The 21207-nt window shown below is 40.8% G+C and overlaps 1 protein-coding gene across 4 annotated transcripts in view; it reads left to right on the top strand.

The window, feature by feature from the left end:
- The window catches only part of RSRC2 (arginine/serine-rich coiled-coil 2), a 22495-nt gene extending 4966 nt beyond the window's left edge, over positions 1 to 17529 (top strand). Inside the window, exons 3-11 of one of the 4 annotated variants that reach the window (XM_011964506.1) lie at positions 554 to 597; positions 1393 to 1470; positions 2928 to 3140; positions 4561 to 4764; positions 6765 to 6887; positions 10758 to 10837; positions 13396 to 13625; positions 15228 to 15317; positions 16546 to 17529. In XM_011964506.1, coding sequence (XP_011819896.1) covers positions 1463 to 1470; positions 2928 to 3140; positions 4561 to 4764; positions 6765 to 6887; positions 10758 to 10837; positions 13396 to 13625; positions 15228 to 15317; positions 16546 to 16725 — 1128 coding nt within the window. In that variant the 5' untranslated portion in view covers positions 554 to 597; positions 1393 to 1462 and the 3' untranslated portion in view covers positions 16726 to 17529. Of the gene's footprint in view, positions 1 to 553; positions 598 to 1392; positions 1471 to 2927; positions 3141 to 4560; positions 4765 to 6764; positions 6888 to 10757; positions 10838 to 13392; positions 13626 to 15227; positions 15318 to 16545 lie in introns of all 4 variants that reach the window. The other 3 variants (XM_011964504.1, XM_011964503.1, XM_011964505.1) reach the window with 3 other exon arrangements.
- Positions 17530 to 21207: the final 3678 nt, after the last annotated feature.

Raw genomic sequence — 21207 nt, 5'->3', positions numbered from 1 at the left:
TCCCCGGTTCATGCCATTCTCCTGCCTCAGCCTCCTGTGTAGCTGGGACTACAGGCGCCCGCCACCTCGCCCAGCTAGTTTTTTGTATTTTTTAGTAGAGACGGGGTTTCACTGTGTTAGCCAAGATGGTCTCGATCTCCTGACCTCGTGATCCGCCCATCTCGGCCTCCCAAAGTGCTGAGATTACAGGCGTGAGCCACTGCGCCCGGCCGTTTTTATTTTTCTTAATGGCTTACCTCTCTCTACTAAACCCCTTTATGAATTTGCTATAGACTCGGAAACTAGATGGGCTGGTCAGAATGTATGTAAAATACTAAAAGTCTATGACTGTTTAAAAGATGTATCTAAGCTGCTTTATATCCTGGTTTGCTCAGATTTCTTGATTTGTTTCACATTTGTATTGTATTAATGTAGAATAATCCCACCTGTGCCATAAAAAAATTAGTCATTGGAAGAAGACTAATGGGAGTGATTTCTCTCCAGTGTTGAGTTTTTTGAGATGAGATGTTTCTCCAACTTTGTTTATGGTGAATATTTTTGTGTGTATTCACAGATAATGAAGGAAGAAAACACAGGAGCCGGAGCAGAAGCAAAGAGGTAATTAACACTTTGTAGTGAATAGGTACTTTAAAATACTTATAAAGTGTCTGGTAGAAAGATTTGTATGAATATAAGACATTTGTCAAGGTAAGTACCAAACTTGAAATTTAAAAGGTTTATTGGGTTATAAAATAAGCATGACTTTTATTCATCATTTTTGAAGAAGATGTTTATGTGAAAAGTACCTTCAAAACCTTAATTTTATTATATTGTGAAAATACTCACAATAAAAATTTCATATGAAGAATATGATTGGTTTTTTTAGGCCTGTCACACAGAGCTTCCATTAATTCGAGGTCCCGAGTCTCCTGGTGCCTGAGAGTTGCTCAGGATTTTTAAACAGCAATCATCTTTACATGGCAATACCCTAGATATCTGTGGACTGCTTTTTCTTTATGAATGATAAGAGGAGTTTTTTCTTTTGCAAACTAGTTCAGTTTCCCTAATAGTACTGAATTTTGAAATAAAGGTTTGAGTGAGGGACAGCTGAAAAGGTGGCGGTGACACCAAAACTTGAGGAAAATGAAAGACAACAGCTCTATTGCAGAGGAGTTACTTGTTCACCCACCTGAGAAGACAGGAATGAGCCAATAAGGAAGAGTAGAAGTATTAGCCAGAAAGGAAGAAGAGTTGTGGGGGCTGGGCAAGGGACTCCTAAAACAAGTGTGGGCAGGGACTTCACCTCTTCCCCTAATGGAAGCTCTGTTAAATTTTTAATTTAGGAGAGTTTTTGTGAAAATGACTATTTTGTTTAGCTCACATGATAACATTTCTATAATAAATCATACTCAGCGTGCTAATGCGCGAAGAGACTGAACTGAAGACGCTGCAGACTCAGATAGCAAAATAATAAGCCTACTTCATGATAAGGTAACTATTAGTCATTCAAACTCCTATTTCCCTTAAATATATCTTAAATCAGTTAAGGGTTTTAATGTTTTTTTTTTTTTTAAATTAATAGTAATGTTATGTTTGAAAAACTGGTTTGAAATAAACTTTAAAACCTTTAGAAGTTTAACCACTTAAGACTTTTCCAGTCTGCCTCTTTATAGCAAAACCAAGAAAAATTTCTTTTCTAAGCTCATATAGAGAACTGGCAATGAAACTAAAATTTAGTTGTGTCTCCAGGTCTCTTATTTTTCTACAAATAATAAATTACATACTATGATCATTTTCAGCTGTATCATCATGCATGTTCCAAAATGATTGGCCAAGTTTTATTTTTAAGAAACATTAATCGTGAGTGGAAAGAAACATGCTATGGCCTTTTGGGAAACAGTAATGTCTTATTACGGTGGAAAAGTAGTAGCCTGGGCATCAGAAAAACATGGGATATAGGTTCAGCTCACCCATGTAGCTTTGCAACTTTAGATCTTGGTTATTCATGAAATAAAGGGATTAAGTTAGAGGATATGAGTTTCCTTCCAGATTTAAAATTTAGTGATTCAGAGATGTCTAGGATTTTAAGTTTTAGCTACAAGATGAATTTGACAGATCTTCCTGTAGGGAACTGTAGTATGTAGCACTTCTACTTTGGTATTTGGTAGGATGAGACTTGATTATGCAGTTAATTTTAGCTGAGTCTCTGAATGCACATGTGAAGACCTTGGTCTTTTTAAAGTATGGGGGCAGTATGTATTGTGTAGTGGCACGTGGATTAATTGTTATACCTAGTTTGGTTTCTTTAAAATTAAAACATACAGTTGCCATTTCTACCCTAGGTACATGAAATGTAATACTCCTCCAAGCCTATTGGGATACTGCAAGATGAAAAGTGATTCCTTCACAGTTTAGACATTGGGAGGAAAATCAAGAGCTATCTTTTAGAGGATGTAGCGAGCAGTATAACTATAAAAGGGACACTGCATCTCTGTGTAAAATAATTTGAAATTATAGAAAATAATTAGTACTTAGTAATAATTATACTAATTGAAATGCGTTTCTGGTGCACTTTTTGTGTCATTATCTCCATTACTTAATATTATGTACTCTGGATTTAGAAGTTGATGTATATACATGGTCTGTATTCTTTTAGATAAACATAAGGGATTCCTCTTTTGTCTGGCATAATGGCTTTTCAATATTTCAACTTTAAAAATCATTGTTTCTATTGTAGTATTGAAAATATTTTGGGGAGGAACTACATTTTGGGTGTTTATAGTAAAAAAAAAAAATTAGTAATTACATCTGCAACATTTGGGTGATGTGAAACTAGATCATTTTTTTTTATTTGCCACACACTCCTAAGGTTACTAATGTTGCATCACAACATTTTTTGTCTACTGATACCCATACTAACTCTCTTTGTTGCACTATTTTCCTGAAAGAACCAACTTCTTCTTAAAACAGGCAAGAAGACATGAATCCAAAGATAAATCCTCTAAGAAACACAAGTCTGAGGAACATAATGACAAAGAACATTCTTCTGATAAAGGAAGAGAGCGACTAAATTCATCTGAAAATGGTGAGGACAGACACAAACGCAAAGAAAGAAAGTCATCAAGAGGCAGAAGTCACTCAAGATCTAGGTCTCGTGAAAGGTAAATCATTTTGTATTATAATTTAGTATCTTCTAACAAGATTTGAGTTACGTAAAGTTTCTCATCAACCCAGCAACACCCAAAAAAAAAATCGTAATTAGGGAGTTTTTCTTGTTCGTTTGTTTGGGTTTGTGTTGTTGTCGTCGTTGTTTTCCTTTGGGCTTTGGGCTTTGCTTTCTCGTCATGCAAAAATGGTTTCCAAAAATGGGGAATAAGGGATGACTAAATCTCAACTAAGTGCCTAGATTTCTTTCTTTTTTTTTTTAGACGGAGTCTCGCTGTATTACCCAGGCTGGAGTGCAGTGGCATGATCTCAGCTCACTGCAACCTCTGCCTCCTGGGTTCAAGCAATTCTCCTGTCTCAGCCTCCCAAGTAGCTGGGATTACAGGCATGTGCTACCATGCCTGGCTAGTTTTTGTATTTTTAGTAGAGATGAGGTTTCACCCTGCTGGCCAGGCTGGTCTCAAATTCCTGACCTCAGGTGATCCACCCACCTCAGCCTCCCAAAGGGCTGGGATTACAGGTGTGAGCCACCACACCCGGCCTAGATTTTCTGTCTTGAGATGGTCTCTGTGTTGCCCTAACTAGAGTGCAGTGGTATGCTTTCAGCACACTGCAGCCTCTTGGCCTCCAGGGCTCAAGTGATCTGACCTCAGCCTCCTGAGCAGCTGAGACCACAGACATGCGCCACCACAGCCAGCTAATCTCTTCGTATTTTTTGTAGAGCCGGGTTTTGGCCATGTTGTGGAGGCTATTCTCGAATTCTTGGGCTCAAGCAATGTGCCGGCCAGCCTTGGCCTCCTGAAGTGCTGGAATTTCAGGAGTGAGTCACTCTGTCCAGCTGAGATTTTTAACCACTTAATCTGTCTGGCACTGAAAAACTCATATTGTTAAACTGTGTGGGTTAAGCCACTAAACAGTCCTTTTGCATCATTGATGTGATGTAGAAGGTGTTTGCTGCTAGACTGCAATCTAGATTTTTTTGATGTTGGAGTATAGATAAAAAGATTTTTGAGAAACTGGATCACAGCTCAAATTTGTGAATGGTTTTTGGTGGGGTATTTTTTGGAGAATGCTGTGGGGTGTGTGTGGTATCAGACTAAAATTTTCAGTAGATAAACAAGTATTAAGCTTTGTAACTACTGCGGGAAGAGTATTAAATGGAAGCTTAAATTTGGTAAGATGCATTGAACACTTTTGACATGTTAATAGCTTTAATATGTTCTAGGACAAATTATCAAACAAAATGAAGGGTTCATTTTTAGTTTATTTCCTTTGAAAACGTCACATTTCTGTAAATAATATAGTGCAGATACTTGCTTGTCTTAATTGTGTTACTACAGATAACTAATTCATGATGGATATAAGTGAAACAGCACAACTCTTAAGTAATTACAAATTTGTGTACTTTAATTTCAGACGCCATCGTAGTAGAAGCAGAGAACGGAAGAAGTCTCGATCCAGGAGTAGGGAGCGGAAGAAATCTCGATCCAGAAGCAGAGAGAGGAAGAAATCAAGATCCAGAAGCAGGGAAAGGAAACGGCGGATCAGGTCTCGTTCCCGCTCAAGATCAAGACACAGGCATAGGACTAGAAGCAGGAGTAGGACAAGGAGTAGGAGTCGGTAGGTGACCATCATCCTGAATAAAATTTAATAGGACCCTCAGAGAGTCCATTTATCTTCTCAGTAAGAGAATATTAAAATAGTGGGTCACAATTTTATTTATAGATTATAGTAAAATTATTTTAGTCATTACCTAACATATGAAGAACAGACTTAGCCACTTGAATAGCATTCACAAGTATTCTCATGTGGTGATAAATCTCTTGCGAAATGCAGGTATGAGTAGGCCTATTAAAATCCAGTTGTTGGCTAGATGTAGCGGTTTACACCTGTAATCCCAACGAGGCGAGCAGATTTCTTGAGCCCAGGAGTTGAAGACCAGCCTGGGCAATATGGTGAAACCCCATCTCTACAAAAGATATGAAAATTAGCCTGGCGTGATGACACACACCTATTATCCCAGCTACTTGGGAGGCTAGGGTGGGATAATCGCTTGAGCCCAGAAGGCAGAGATTGCAATGAGCCAAGATCATGCTATTGCACTCCAGCCTGGGTGACAGGAGTGAATCCTGTCTTAACAAAAGAAATTCAGTTGTGTTCAACACTGGATTCGTTGTATTTATTTTATTTTCACAAACAACTGAAATCTATTTTGCATACTTACACTTTGCTATATGCTAGAACTCTTTGCCTGCATTAGCTAATCTAGTTCTCAGAAGAACCATGTTGAAAGGTAAGTCTATCATGCTTAAAGATGTTTAAGAAATTTGCCCCAGAATTCCAAAACAGTATCATTAAGTGCTAGAGCCAGGACCAGGTTTCAGATATATCTAAATGCAAATTTCATCCATGTGCTTAACCCACTGTATTGTGCAAACTACCTCAGGTTTTGTTTGTAAATGAACACAATTAGATTATCTTGATTGGTGGGAGGAGGCTTTGCTGAGATAGGAAGTGTACAATAAAGAGCACAGGAGGAAAACTAATTATAAATGTTCTTCAACAAATGCATTATTCTCTGCTTGTTTCATAAGACAGTAGTATACTATTTTGTTAATTGCAACTTAGGTCAATGTATGAAAGATTGAAATACACATTTAAAAAGGGACCTGTGCTTAATACAGTAACTTGGTTTTTATGATTTATCACTTGTTTGATCTTTATTAAATCAGTATGAATTTTTACTCAGTGGTTCTAGTTTGTAGTAGTTTACTAATTTGAACCTTACCAATTAAGAAATTTTTTTTTAAGTGCTTTTTTGGTCACTGACGTCTAGTTTTTTTGTTTGTTTTGAGACGGAGTCTCACTCTGTCGCCCAGGCTGGAGTGCAGTGGCACAATCTTGGCTCACTACAACCTCTGCCTCCTGGGTTCAAGCGATTCTCCTGCCTCAGCCTCCCGGGTAACTGGGATTATAGACACCCACCATCATGCATGGCTAATTTTTGTGTTTTTGTGGAGACGGGATTTCACCATATTGGCCAGGCTGGTCTTGAACGCCTGACCTCAGGTGATCCGCCCGCCTCAGCCTCCCAAAGTTCTAGGATTATAGGCATGAGCCACCACACCCAGCCAGACATCTAGTTTTTAGTGGTTAATAACTTTTTATTTTTGAAAAATATCTACAAATTCACTATAGATGAAAATAGTAGGAATGATTCCTGTGGTGTACGTATTGACCTACACGAGCACAAAATGACTAATGTATAAGGCTAGCTTTTGCAACATTGGATACTTTGCAAAAGATTGGAAACAGCCAGATGCGGTGGGGCATGCTTGTAGACCTGTGTACTCTGGAGGCTAAGGCAGGAGGATCACCAGAGGCCAGGCTGGGCAGCATGGTGAGACCCGGTCTCTTAAAAAGGGTTGAGGGAGTTGGAAACAATTGTTTCCAGTGAGTTCAGCTGTAACAGAGAAGTTTAAATTTTTTGCATCTCAAAATGTAAATATTTTTGTATCGTTGCGATTTTTGTTGAACTATGTAAATATAATTGATTTCTTATTAACAAAATAGTTAATGACTCGGCCATAATTTGACATATGAAATATGATTTACTACAGAGATAGAAAGAAGAGAATTGAAAAGCCGAGAAGATTTAGCAGAAGTTTAAGCCGGACTCCAAGTCCACCTCCCTTCAGAGGCAGAAACACAGCAATGGATGCACAAGAAGCTTTAGCTAGAAGGTGTGTATATTTCTTAATTCATTTGTTCCTGTTCACCTTTAAATAAATGCTCAATTGTGTAGATAAGATGAATGTTTTCAGTAAGAGAATGATTTGCATACTTAAATCTAATAATACGATGGCATATCTGTGATTTAGAACTATGTAAATAGTTTAATTCTCATCTTAAACATTTGCACAACTAAAAGATTGAGATGTCTACAACAATTTCTGTGTTTTTCTTCGTGATTTGACTGATTTCATTTTTCTCAAAGTTAGACTCCCAAATATTTTCAGTTTGCATTTGAAACTTTTTTTTTTGAGTCTTAAATCTGGTTCAAGAACTATTATTTTCTCATCTAAGATGACTTTTCCTTTACTTTTTGTTTTTCTCCCTCAAATAGACAAAATACCTGAAACAGTAAGTAAAATTTTGTCAATATTATTATTTTGAAGATGGCAAATAACAGATAATACATTATAAGCCAATTTCTTTGATCTTGTAAGTTTTATTCCTGATAACTATGGGAGATCATTGTGTTTTTGGTTGTTTTTTTTTTTTTTTTTAATTTTCTGTTGTTTCGGCTGGGTGCAGTGGGTCACGCCTGTAATCCCAGCATTTTGGTAGGCCAAAGTGGGCGGATCACTTGAGGTCAGGAGTTGGGAGACCAGCCTGGCCAACATGGTGAAACCCCGTCTCTATTAAAAATACAAAAATTAGCTGGGCATGGTGGCGGGTACCTGTAATCCCAGCTACTCTGGAGGCTGAGGCACAAGAATTGCTTGATCCCATGAGGCAGAGGTTGCAGTGAGCCGAGATCGCACCACTGCACTCCAGCCTGGGCAATAGAGCAAGACTCAGTCTCAAAAAAGACACACACATACACATACACACACACACACACACACACAAATTTTCTGCTGTTTCAAAGATGAGTAATGGTGCAACCACACAGCGCTGCTATGTATTGAAATCTGGAAAACTATTCAAAGAACTGTCTCATAGAGAGGCAAAAACTAAGATGAAATCCAAGCACTTGTTTGCAGCATTTCCCATATTTTGAAAAATAGATTTTGTAGATTTTGATTTTTTTTCTCTCTTTACATAATTAAGGTGTTTTGTTTTTTGAGACAGGGTCCTGCCCAGGCTGGAGTGCAGTGGCACATGATGACGGCTTACTGCATCCTTGAATTCCTGGGCCCGAGCAATCCTCCCACCTCAGCCTCTCAAGTAGCTGGGATCACAGGCATGCCTGGCTAATTTTTGTATTTTTTGTAGAGAAGACGGGGTCTCCCTATGTTGCCCAGGCTGGTAACACAATGTAACCTGATGTGCTGCCCTGGGAACCCAGCCTGACAGAAACTGCAGCTGAACAGCAGCAAAAGTGTGAGCTCACCCCTTCTTTCCATTCACCTTAGTGAATGGTATTAATTCCAAATCTTCAGTGGACATTTTAATGCAACCAGTTGTAGTCACTCATACCGTCTTTCTGAAACTAGTATCAGTAGATTAGGAAATAATTTATTATAAAATAGGATTTAATTTATACTGGATTGTAATTTCATTAACTCTGACAAATATTTTTTAAGCCCTTAAGTTATTTACTTGAATGCCGTAAGTCTAACCTGTTTGCGTTTTTGGATTTTTTTAAAGTGAAGCTGTTAATAGCATCTAACATTTCATTGACATAGACTATTTGGTGATCTTTCAGATAAAGTTTTAAATGTAGTCCTTTAATTTCAGAATATCAGATTATTTACTACCTTGAAATGTGGAGAATTTTTTTTGTTAATAAACTACCACGTATAGACCTTTTATATTGGTTTCTTTTTTGGTCTTAAATGTCGGGATTTAAAACTGTTTAGGAAATAGATTTCAGATCTGAGACCTACTTTTTTAATTTTATTTTTATTTTTATTTTTTATTTTATTAATTTTTTTTTTTTTTTTTTTTTGAGACGAAGTCTCTCGTTATGTTGCCCAGACTGGAGTGCAGTTGTGCGATCTCGTCTCACTGCAACTTCTGGCTTCTGGGTTCAGGCAATTCTGGTGCCTCAGCCTCCCAAGAAGCTGGGATTAGTGATGCGCATCACCACACCCAGCTAATTTTTGTTTTCTTTTTAATAAAGAAGGGTTTTGCCATGTTGGCCAGGCTGGTCTCAAACTGCTGGCCTCAAGCAATCCTCCCACCTTGGCCTCCCAAAGTGGTAGAATTACAGGCATGAGCCACCTTGCCTACATTTTATTGTTACTCCTATAGACTTCTATTCTCAAGGACAAAATCAAGCCTATGCTATGCCTTCCATGCATATGTGCTTATAGCTTGTTAAATTTCTTTTATGTAAATTTGAACAATTTTTTTTTCCTTTTTTTTGAGATGGAGTCTTGTTGCCCAGGCTGGAGTGTAGTGGTGTGATCTTGGTTCACTGCAACCTCTGCCTCAGCCCCCCGAGTAGCTGAGATTACAGGTGCCCACCACCACGCCCTGCTAATTTTTTGTATTTTTAGTAGATGCAGAATTTCACCATGTTAACCAGGCCGGACTCGAACTCCTTACCTCAGGTGATCCACCCACCTCAGCCTCCCACAGTGTTAGAATGACAGGCGAGAGGCACAGTGCCTGGCCAACTTAACAATTCTTAAAGCAAATCCAATTTACTACCCCTGCCTTATATTACCCATAGTGCCCCAGAACAAAAACAAGTTTCCTCAATCCCGTCCCCTTCATACCACATTACAGAGGGCATTAGTGGCATTTGGCTTGATTGATAAATCAGGGAATCCTTATGAAGTAAAGAATTTCTCTTTCAGGAATTCGTTGTGAAGATAATGTTACTTGTTATTTGCTATATTTGAGTAAACTTAACATATAGCTTGTTTAGTGTGCATACTCTCGTTAGCGAATTTAATGAGTATGCACACTACTCATTTAATAGAGTGAATAGAATGAACAAGAATTCAGTTTTGGGCCGTGCACGGTGGCTCACGCCTGTAATCCCAGCACTTTGGGAGGCCGAGGCGGGCGGATCACAAGGTCAAGAGTTTGAGACCAGGCTGACCAACGTTGGTGAAACCCCGTCTCTACTAAAAATAAAAAAATTAGCTGGGCATGGTGGTGTGCGCCTGTAATCCCAGCTACGCAAGAGGCTGAGGCAGGAGAATCGCTTGAAACCGGGAGGCAGAGGTTGCAGTGAGCCAAGATTGTGCCTTTGCACTCCAGCCTGGGTGACAGAGCGAGACTCTGTCTCAAAAAAAAAAAAATTCATTTTGTTTTGGGATGAATTTGTGTTTCACGTTACCACTTCCTTTGCAAATGATAAATTTCTTCAACTGCTAGAAGTAATTTCCTAATTTAGAGAAGTTTTCCTCCCATTTTATTAGATTACACAGAATGGCAAGATTTGCTTGACCTTTTAGTTTTGACTTTTTGATTTTTATTAAATTGAAGACTTCACTAAGGGCTGTTTAATATAAAAAATTATCTGAGTGTCTTGATTGGCTGGCTTGTTCTCCCTCAAGAAACATTTAGATAATTCTGTAAATTTATTTACTACTTACCATGCTCTAAAATTTACTCAGCTTTCAATGTTACTTGCAAGATGTAATTTCTTTTCACTTGTTAATTGGAACTGCATATAAAAACTATGCCCATTTCTGACTAGTCAATTCAAAAATGTTTAAAACCACTGTTGTTGTGTTCTTTAAACGTAACTTACACTATCTTAAGAATGATTGCTTTTTCTTCACATACGGGTTATCAGTAGCCGAGGGATGCTAAAAATTTAAAATTTTATGGAAATTGGCTTGTCTCTGTACATGCACATATAGGGAGATATATACATAATGGTTTTATATTGTGTTATTTTAAATTTATTGAAATTATTTTTGCAGGTTGGAAAGGGCAAAGAAATTACAAGAGCAGCGAGAAAAGGAAATGGTTGAAAAACAAAAACAACAAGAAATAGCTGCAGGTAATTTTGTTTTGTTTTTTTTTTTAATTCTTTTTTAGTCATCTCGATTTGAGCTCTTTCAGGTTTTTTTGTTTTTCAGACAGGGATTTGCTCTGTTATTCTGTGATCCTCCCACCTCAGCCTACCAAGTAGCTGGGACTACAGGCCCACATCACCATGCATGGCTAGTTGTTTTCTTAGTTACTTTTTGTAGAGAGGACCTTTCACTATGTTGCCCAGACTATTGTTGATCTCGGGCTTAAGCAATCCTCCTGCCTCAGCCTCCCAAAGTGCTAAGATTGCAGGCATGAGCCACTGCGTCCAGCCTAAGTTTGACACGCTTTCTGTAGAAAAATTGAAAAATATAGAAAATAATAGGAAGAAAATCACCTATGATTCCTACTTCCCATCAGTACACTGTAAAAGTTTTAGTGTTTTCTCACTTGAGTGTTTTGTAGCTTGTTTCTGATGTGGTCCATGTGGATAATTTTTGTTGATAAGTTGGTAATGAGTATTTTTGTTCATGTAACACTGTAGTCATCGCAACAGATTTTTTTGTTGTTGAGACGGAGTCTCGCTCCATCGCCTGAGGTGGAGTGCAGTGGCATGGTCTCGGCTTACTGCAACCTCTGCCTTTTGGATTCAAGTGATTCTCCTGCCTCAGCCTCCCGTGTAGCTGGGACTACAGGTGCACACCACCACGTCTGGCTAATTTTTGTATTTTTAGTAGAGACGGGTTTTAGTGGACCAGGATGGCGTCGATCTCTTGACCATGGTGATCGCCTGTCTCGGCCTCCTGAAGTGCTGGGATTACAGGCGTGAGCCACGACACCCGGCCCCAGATATCTTTTACCATTTTGGAAATGCAGTTTGTGCAAGAAAGTGAACTGATGTGAAATACGTATTTCTCTTTCAAGAAATCAAGTTTTTAGACATAACAAACATGGCAGATTTTGAAAAGTATCAGGCCTGGCTCAGTGACTCACTCCTGTAATCCCAGCACTTCGGGAGGCCAAGGCAGGTGGTCAGGAGTTCAAGACCAGCCTGGCCAACATGGCGAAACCCCCGTCCCTGCTAAAAATACAAAAATTAGCCAGGCGTGGTTGCATGCGCCTATAGTCCCAGCTACTCGGGAGGCTTGAACTCAGGAGGTAGAGGTTGCAGTGAGCCAAGATCATACCACTGCACTCCAGCCTGGGTGACAAGAGCGAGACCCTGTCTCGCAAAAAGCAAAGGAAAGAAAATTATGACGAAGAGCTTACTGTTGATTTGGCATGAAATTTAATCTAGAAGATGGTTTTTTGTTGTTGTTTACATTCCTGGTAAGCAGTAGCGCTTATTTGAAACTCCAAAAGTTTACAAATAGCCATTTTGTTTTTAATACATCATTACAATCTTTCATAACTCTGGTTCCCATAATGTTGGTAAATTAGAACTTTTTAAGGTTATATTCTGGACTGACAAAAATAGGTAATCAGAGGTGTCTTTGTTTACAGAGGACTGCCTCAATCACAGTGGAAATACCGGGGCTTTATTGAACAACTTGGCCTTAGCATAATACCTGCTATACTGTTCTTTTTTTTTTGGAGACGGAGGCTCATACTGTCGCCCGTATTGGAGTGCAGTGGCACGATCTTAGCTCACTACAACCTCCACCTCTGGGGTTCAAGTGATTCTCCTGCCTCAGCCTCCTGAGTACCTGGGAGTGTAGGCGCCTGCCACCACGCCCAGCTAATTTTTTTGTAGTTTTTAGTAGAGATGGGGTTTCACTATGTTGGCCAGGCTGGTCTCAAACTCCTGACCTTGTGATCCGCCTGTCTTGGCCTCCAAAAGTGCTGGGATTACATGTGTGAGCCACTGTGCCCAGCCTTACCTGCATACAGTTTTTCAGATATTTGATGTGAGCATCAAACAAAATGTCAATGAGAAGATTTCATAAATTTAAAAAAATATAAGGTTTTATTTTTTTGTGATCATACCTTAAAGACTCCAGTTCATTTCCACCGAAATCATACCTCCTTACTATTTGCAGAATTCTCTGTCCTCAAAGTAAATAAATGGGTTTTTGTTTTGTTTTGATAACGGAGTTTCACTCTTGTTACCCAGGCTGGAGTGCAATGGTGCGATCTTGACTCACCACAGCCTCCGCCTTTTGGGTTCAAGTGATTCTCCTGCCTCAGCCTCCCGAGTAGCTGGGATTATGGGCATGTACCACCACGCCCAGCTAATTTTGTATTTTTGGTAGAAACGGGGTTTCTCCATGTTGGTCAGGCTGGTTTCGAACTCTCAACTTCAGGTGATCCGCCCCACGTTGGCCTCCCAAAGTGCTGGGATTACAGGCGTGAGCCACCGCGCCTGGCAATAAATGGTTTTTAATGTATATCAAGGGTTTATGCAGAAATATGTCCATTGTAAGTGTTTGCTAAAAACTTACTTGTGAGCTAATACACAGTCATTTCCTTGTATTTTGTGAAAATCCTGCCTTTTTGCACATTCATAGCATTTTATAAATCATTTGTTAATGTAATTTGGAGATTTGTTTATGTTTTAAAAACCATTTTTATATCTTCTTCAAGCAGCTGCAGCTACTGGAGGTTCTGTTCTCAATGTTGCTGCCCTGTTGGCATCAGGAACACAAGTAACACCTCAGATAGCCATGGCAGCTCAGATGGCAGCCCTGCAAGCTAAAGCTTTGGCAGAGACAGGAATAGCTGTTCCTAGCTACTATAACCCAGCAGCTGTGAATCCAATGAAATTTGCTGAACAAGAGAAAAAAAGGAAAATGCTTTGGCAGGGCAAGAAAGAAGGGGTAAGTTCTCTTATTCTGCTCTTCTATCATTTATTCCTAATTAGTAATTGCTTAGAAAAACAAATTTGGATTGAAAAAGATTACTTTGGGCTTACCTTTCTAAGAACCTTGGATGGCCAGACGCAGGTGGCTTATGCCTGTAATCCGAGTACTTTGGGACACTGAGGCAAGCGAATCTCTTGAGATAAGGAGTCCAAGACCAGCCTAGTCAACATGGCAAAACCCTGTCAGTACTGAAAAGAAAATTTAAAAATTAGCTGGGTGTGGTGGTAGGCTGAGGCAAGAGAATCGCTTGAGCCTGTTATGCACCGGCTACAGTGAGCCAAGATCATGCCACTTAGCCAGGCGTAGTGGTGTGCACCTGTAATCCCAGCTACTTGGGAGGCTGAGACAGGAGAATTGCTTGATCCTGGGAGGCGGAGGTTGTAGTGAGTGAGTTTCCAGTGAAACTCCATCTCAAAAAAATGAAAATAAAAAAATAATGCCACTGCAACGTCAGCCTCGGGCACAGAGTTGAGACCCTGTCTCAAAAAACAAAAAGCTAGGATAGTCTTATTTGCCAGTTGTTAATACTAAAATAAAACATAATTGATTGAAGTCAAGCTTTCGAAGAAAACTAGTATTATGTAGTATTAAGGAAAAGAGACTACTTGGTTTAGGATTTTTCATAGATTATGAGGTACTGGTTTTTGTTTTTTGTTTTATGTTTTTTAAACATTATTTGCAATGACAAATGACATTAATTGCAGATGGCATATGCAGTTGCAAAAATTGCATGTTAAAAAAGGCCTATGACAGGAAAAGAATCCATTTTTTTTATTTTTGAGACAGGGTCTCGATCTTGTCGCCCAGGCTGGAGTGCAGTGGCGTGATCTTGACTCACTGCAACCTCTGCCTCCCGGGTTCAAGCAGTTCTCCTGCCTCAGACTCCTGAGACCCTCCTGGGTCTACCGGTGCCCACCACCACGCCAGGCTACCTTTTTGTGTTTTTAGAAGAGACGGAGTTTCACCATGTTAGCCAGGCTGGTCTCAACCCCCTGACCTCAGGTGATTTGCCCGCCTCGGCCTCCCAAACTGCTGGGATTACAGGAGTAATAACCAACCTCTTGCAACCTCTTGCTTATATTTCTTTGCTTTGTGGTTTCCTTTTTTTTTTTTTGGAGACGGAGTCTTGCTCTATAGCCCGGGCTGGGGTGCAGTGGCCGGATCTCAGCTCACTGCAAGCTCCGCCTCCCGGGTTTACGCCATTCTCCTGCCTCAGCCTCTGGAGTAACTGGGACTACAGGCGCCCGCCACCTCGCCAAGCTAGTTTTTTTTTGTATTTTTAGTAGAGACGGGGTTTCACCGTGTTAGCTAGGATGGTCTCGATCTCCTGACCTCGTGATCCGCTCGTCTCGGCCTCCCAAAGTGCTGGGATTACAGGCTTGAGCCACCGCGCCCGGCCCGCTTTGTGATTTCTTAAGTCTTGAAGTAATTAAACTTACATTGATTGAATGCCATCCATGCTGTTTGTTTTTTTCATTGAGACATTGTTGAGATATTTCATGTCCTAAAAAATATATTTAAATTTTACATGTTTTAAAGTTTAATGTTTCTTAACAGGACAAATCCCAATCTGCTGAAATATGGGAAAAATTGAATTTTGGAAACAAGGACCAAAATGTCAAATTTAGGAAGTTGATGGGTATTAAGGTGAGTTTCAAATGTGCCAGGGAATCTTTGCAGTAGCTGTTAGCCGTCCTGCACTAATCTTCCCTCATTTTCTTAGTTCTGATCTTTGCTCAGGTGTCAGTGTTTGAGTTCTTTCCCACCACCTTTTGTAAAACAACAAGCAGTCCCATTCTGAAACATTCCTATCTCCCCTACCCACTGTCCTCCCTACACACACACTTAGTGAGAGAGACGCAGTCTTGCTCTGCTTGCTCTGTCACTCGGGCTGGAGTACAGTGGTGCAGTCATACCTCGCTGCAGCCTCAAACTTCGGGGCTCAAGCAGTCCTTCCACCTTGGCCTCTCAAAGCCCTGGATCACAGTTCCAAGCCATTGCGCCCAGCCTCCATCCCCGTTTTCTATTTTGCTTTCCTCTGTGGCATTTATACCCTGACTACTTCTACATACTATGTTTTTTCCAACCTACTAAACTGAAGTTAACTTTGGTACACCCTGCTATATTCCAGACCTAGAAAGAATATTGCTTTGTACTATGGAGGTGTTTAATAATGAATGGAAATTAAGTCATCGAGATCAAATACACATCCCAAAAGTATATATTTTTTTGTTTTGGTTTTGTTTTGTTTTGTTAGTAGAGACGGGGTTTCACCATGTTGGCCAGGCTAGTCTCGAACTCCTGACCTTAGGTGATCCACCCGTCTCAGCCTCCTGAAGTCCTGGGATTACAGGCATGAGCCACACTGCGCCCAGCCAAAAGTATGATTTAATAATAGTGTCAGCCTAACTCACACCTGTAATCCCAACACTTTGGGAGGCCGAGGGGGGCGGATCCCTGAGGTCAGGAGTTCGAGACCAGCCTGACCAATATTGTGAAACCCCATCTCTACTAACAATACAAAAATTGGGACTGGGCGTGGTGGCTCATGCCTGTAATCCCAGCACACTGGGAAGCCAAGGTGGGCGGATCATGAGGTCATGAATTCGAGACCAGCCTGACTAACGTGGTGAAACCCCGTCTCTACTGAAAATACAAAAATTAGCTGGGCGTGGTGGCGTGCGCCTGTAATCCCAGCTATTTGGGAGGCTGAGGCATAAGAATTGCTTAATCCCGGGAGGCAGAGGTTGCAGTGAGCCAAGAATGGCACCACTGCACTCCAGACTGTGCAAAAAAATAAATAAAAAATAGTGTCAAGTGAGAGAATATTTATCTCCATCTGAATTCACTGTAATGTTTTATGTCTGATCTTTAGAGTGAAGATGAAGCTGGGTGTAGCTCAGTTGATGAAGAAAGTTACAAGACTCTGAAGCAACAGGAAGAAGTATTTCGAAATTTAGATGCTCAGTATGAAATGGCAAGATCACAGACCCACACACAAAGAGGAATGGGTTTGGGTTTCACATCTTCAATGCGAGGAATGGATGCAGTTTGAAAATGATGACACTTGTAAAGTTTGGGACTTATAGACTTCTTGTTCTGATGTCAGGTCCTTGTTCACCAAACAGCTAGCATTCTAGCTTGCATGGGTGTTGCATTGACTTTAATTTATTGAAAAATACAAATTTTTGTAAATATCAGATCAGTGATACTGGTGTTAGTGTTGTAATCAGGTTAAACCCACTTCCATTAAACTTGACAGGACTATAGAAGGACAATATTTTTTAGTTCATGAATTCTACTTTTCAAATATATAAAAGCTGCAGGTGGGGATAAAATCTCATACATGGATTTTTTCGTGTCCGCTGTCTTGTGTACTTTTGTACTTAACCTTGTACAGTTATTTTCATCTCTTGAAACATGAAAGAAATGTTATGTAGATGTTCTTTAGAAGATCTGGCCATTTGGTACATAATCCAGCACAGATAAGCTGGGTGGTGATGATAATAAAAATGGTTTTCTCAAAACTGGTGTTAATTTAAGTTACCTGGGATGTTTCTTTGAATTTGTTTTATGGTTTCTGTAGCATTTGGCAATTGCTGTTAGAAAACACTAGCTAGAAATCACCCCCACCCCGGCCCTTTTTAAGGCCAGTTAACTATATACTACAGGCAATACCATGGTGAGCAAAAATGTAAAAGGTGGGAGGAGAAAACTTATTAAAATAGTATGTTTTCCTATTATAAGGGACAGACTTGGTATTCAGTATTTGTCAAATATTACATGTGTTATTCAGGAAATAGATTAATGCATTAAAGGGATGTAAGCACTTTTATTTTAATAAAGTGCCTTATGACAAGTTCTTTGTATGCTTTTTGCTCATTATCCCTTTGGAGTCTTCTCCAACATAGACTATAAAATACTAAAATATTAGAAAAATTTTTTTTATTTTTGTTTTTGAGACAGGGTCTCGCTCTTTTGCCTAGGCTGGGTGCAGTGGCACAATCTCGGCTCACTGCAGCCTCTGCCTCCCAGGTTCAAGCAATTCTTCCACCTCCGCCTCCCAGATTCAAGCAATTCTTCCACCTCCACCTCCCAAGTAACTGGGATTACAGGCCCACCACCACGCCCAGCTAATTTTTGTATTTTTAGTAGAGATGGTATTTTACCATGTTGGCCAGGCTGGTCCCGAACTCCTGACCTCAGGTGATCCAAAAGTGGTGGGATTATAGGCGTGAGCCTCTGCACCTGGCCTAGAAAAGGTTTTGTTACTAGATTGAGCATAAATCTGAAATTAAGGGGTAGAGGAGCCCTGCAAAACTTCAAGTTAATTTACTTCGTTACAACAAAGTAATAAGGTTTGGCTTTCCTTTGGAAAACATCACAGTATGAGAGCACATTACAATCAGGGAAGACTATAGGAATAAGATTGACAGCCTTATTTTAAAAGTTGGAATTAAGTCCTGCCAACTTGCTCATTAGGTATATTTTTCTTATACATGAAAATCAAGTGATGGGGTGTTTTCTTCTTTATGCTTTCTGTCCTAGGCTGGAGTGCAGTGCAGTAGGCTCCCCGGGGCTCAAGCAGTCCTCCCACCTCAGCCTCTTGAGTAGCTGGGACCACAGGTGCTCACCAACACACCTAGGTTGTTTTTAATTTTTTGTAAAGACAAGGTCTTGTTATGTTGCCCAGGTTGGTCTTGAATTCCTGGCCTCAAGCAGTCCTCCCACTTCAGGGCTCCCAAAGTGATGGGGTTACAGGTGTGATCCACTTCACCCAGCCAGATTATAAGATTTTTAATATATTTTAATAAACCTTTCGTTTTCCCAGAGCACAGTAATTCTATGGGAAAATGGCTTTTCACCGTGTTTCAGCGACAAATCTAAGCCTTCTAAGGAAACAACACTATGGATCCTTCATTTTGTGATCATCACATTTTTCAATTAAGGTCTGCCTTTTCAAATCAGTAGTATTAAAAATGTTCATGACCTTGTAAGGCAGTGTGGACACAAAAGCTTCCTGTGTGTCTACAGTTATTTTAGGAGCTGACCATACATAATGAGTGTTACAGCCTGTCCTTTGCTCATCTAGAACAGCACTGTCCAATAAAATACATATGTGCATCTATGTATATTGGTCCAAGTGATCTTCCCACCTCATTCGCCTGAGTAACTGGCACCAAAGGCCCATGACAACATACCCGGATAATTTTTGTAGAGATGGGGTTCTCAAGCTGTTGGCCAGGCTGGTCTCCCACTCTTGACCTCAAATGATCTGCATCGTCTCAGCCTCCCAAAGTGCTACCTGGGATTCAGGCTTGAAGCCACAGTATCTGGCCTAACAGTAATCTTTTATTTCAGTTTCTTTTTTGAGTAGCCAAATGCAAATAATTAAAAGATGAAATTACAGTTGTCCCTTGAACAACATGGGTTTGAACTTTCAGGGTCCACTTACATGCAGAATTTTTTTTTTTTTTTGTGAGAGTCTGTGTTGCCCAGGCTGGAGTGCGGTTGCGTGATCCCAGCTCACTGCAACCTTTGTCTCCTGGATTCAAGCGATTCTCCTGCCTCAGCCTCGTGAGTAATTGGGATTACAGGCACCCACCACCATGCCAGGCTAGTAGTTGTATTTTTGGTAGAGACGGGGTTTCACCATGTCAGCCAGGCTGGTCTCGAACTCCAAGGTTACACCATGTTGGCCTGGCTGGTGTTGAACTCCTGACCTCATGATCCGCCCGCCTGGGCCTCCTAAAGTGCTGGGATTACAGGCGTGAGCCATTGCGCCTTGCCTCGTGGATTTTTCAGTGAAAGTAAACCTGGGAGGTGGAGGTTGCGGTGAGCCAAGATCGTGCCACTGCACACCAGCCTGGGTGACAGAGTCAGACTGTGTCTCAGTAAAATTTCAAAAAAATTTAAATGGCCAGGCATAGTGGCTTATTCCTGTAATCCCAGTATTTAGGGAGGCAGAGGCAGGAGGATAGCTTTAGCTCAGAAGTTCAAGACCTGCCTGGGCAATACAGGGAGATCCCGTTGTCCACAACAAAAAAAATGTAAAATGTGTAAATGACTTCCCGATGTTGTGAATGGAGAGAGGCTTCCTTAAGGGCCTTTGAGTACTGCCCTAGTAGTGTTCCAGCCTCATCTTGCTCCCCTCTCCCTTTTCACTCAACATGGTGGTTCTTATACCTAAGACCCTTCCATCCTCCCATGTGCCCACCCCTAACTTTGCCCATCCTTAAAGTCTCACTTCCTCACTTCACTGACTCCCACAGACTAGAGTGTTTGTTAAATATTCATAACTTCCTGTGTTTTTCACCTTTTTATCTTATTTTATTTATTTTTTGAGACAGAGTCTCGCTCTGTCCCCCAGGCTGGAGTGCAGTGGCACGATTTCGGCTCACTGCAACCTCTGCCTCCTGGGCTCAAGCGATTCTCCTGCCTCAGCTTTCTGAATAGCTGGGATTACAGGCGTGCGCCACTACACCTGGCTAATTTTTGTATTTTTAGTAGAGACAGGGTTTCTTTATGTCGTCTCGAGACGTCGTGCTCGTCTTGAGCTTCTGACCTCGTGATCCGCCTGCCTCGGCCTCCCAAAGTGCTGGGATTACAGGTATGAGCCACCACGCCCGGCCCACATTTCTTTATGTGATGAATATCCATCAACATCCATCTCGACCCAAGAACATTTATAATTATGGGGTTTTTGTTGCTTTTTGTGGACTACAGCCTTTGTGAGAGGAGGAATTACTCTATTGTGGTTACTCTTGCATACTCAAGTCCTAGACAAGTGCCTGGCCCATTGAAGGTGTAAATAAATAATGTGATTGAATGAACAAGTGATCGAACAAGAGAAACCACAGAAAGCCTCAACAGACTAAAATAGTCGAATCTAGCTAATCTTACATTAAAAACGAAGCAAGCTCAATAAACTAACTTGTATCTACAACAGTCATCCCTGTAGCAAAGCTGGAGTTTCTTATTCTCTTGTATATTTATTTTTATTCAGTTCCCTTTCAGGCTGTGGAGTTCCTTATTCTCTGGTGTGGCATGCACACCAGAATCTGTGAGGAAGCTATGCGTCGTGCTCTGATTTTTCAGCCTTAGTTACCTAATAGGAACATCTCATACTGGTTTTTGTTTTTCTTTTTGAGACAGGGTCTTGCTTTGTCGCCCAAGCCGGTGTGCAATGGCGCCATCTGGGCTCAATGCATCCTCGACCCCTTGGGTTCAAGGGACCCTCCCGCCTCAGCCTGCCGAGCACCTGAAACTACAATCGCCCACCTAATTTTTATATTTTTTGTAGTGTCTGGGTCTCGCTCTGTTGCCCAGGGTGGTCTCCAACTCCTGGGCTCACGTGATCCTCCCGCCTCGGCCTCCCGAATGGTTGGGATTACAGGCGTGAACCACCGCCCCCTGGCCCCATATTGCTTTAGCGCATTCTGACCTACTCCGGCTTTCTTCGCGTTTCAAAAAGCACCAATCCCAGGATGCAATGCAGACAATGAGTGCCAGTCGCTTAGAAACCACACGTCCCAGC

This window comes from Mandrillus leucophaeus, unplaced genomic scaffold (genome assembly GCF_000951045.1).
Source record: "Mandrillus leucophaeus isolate KB7577 unplaced genomic scaffold, Mleu.le_1.0 Scaffold7, whole genome shotgun sequence".
In the NCBI taxonomy this organism is placed as follows: Eukaryota; Metazoa; Chordata; class Mammalia; order Primates; family Cercopithecidae; genus Mandrillus; species Mandrillus leucophaeus.
The sequence above is the reverse complement of the archived record's forward strand: the minus strand, read 5'-3'. Positions and strand labels throughout refer to the sequence as shown.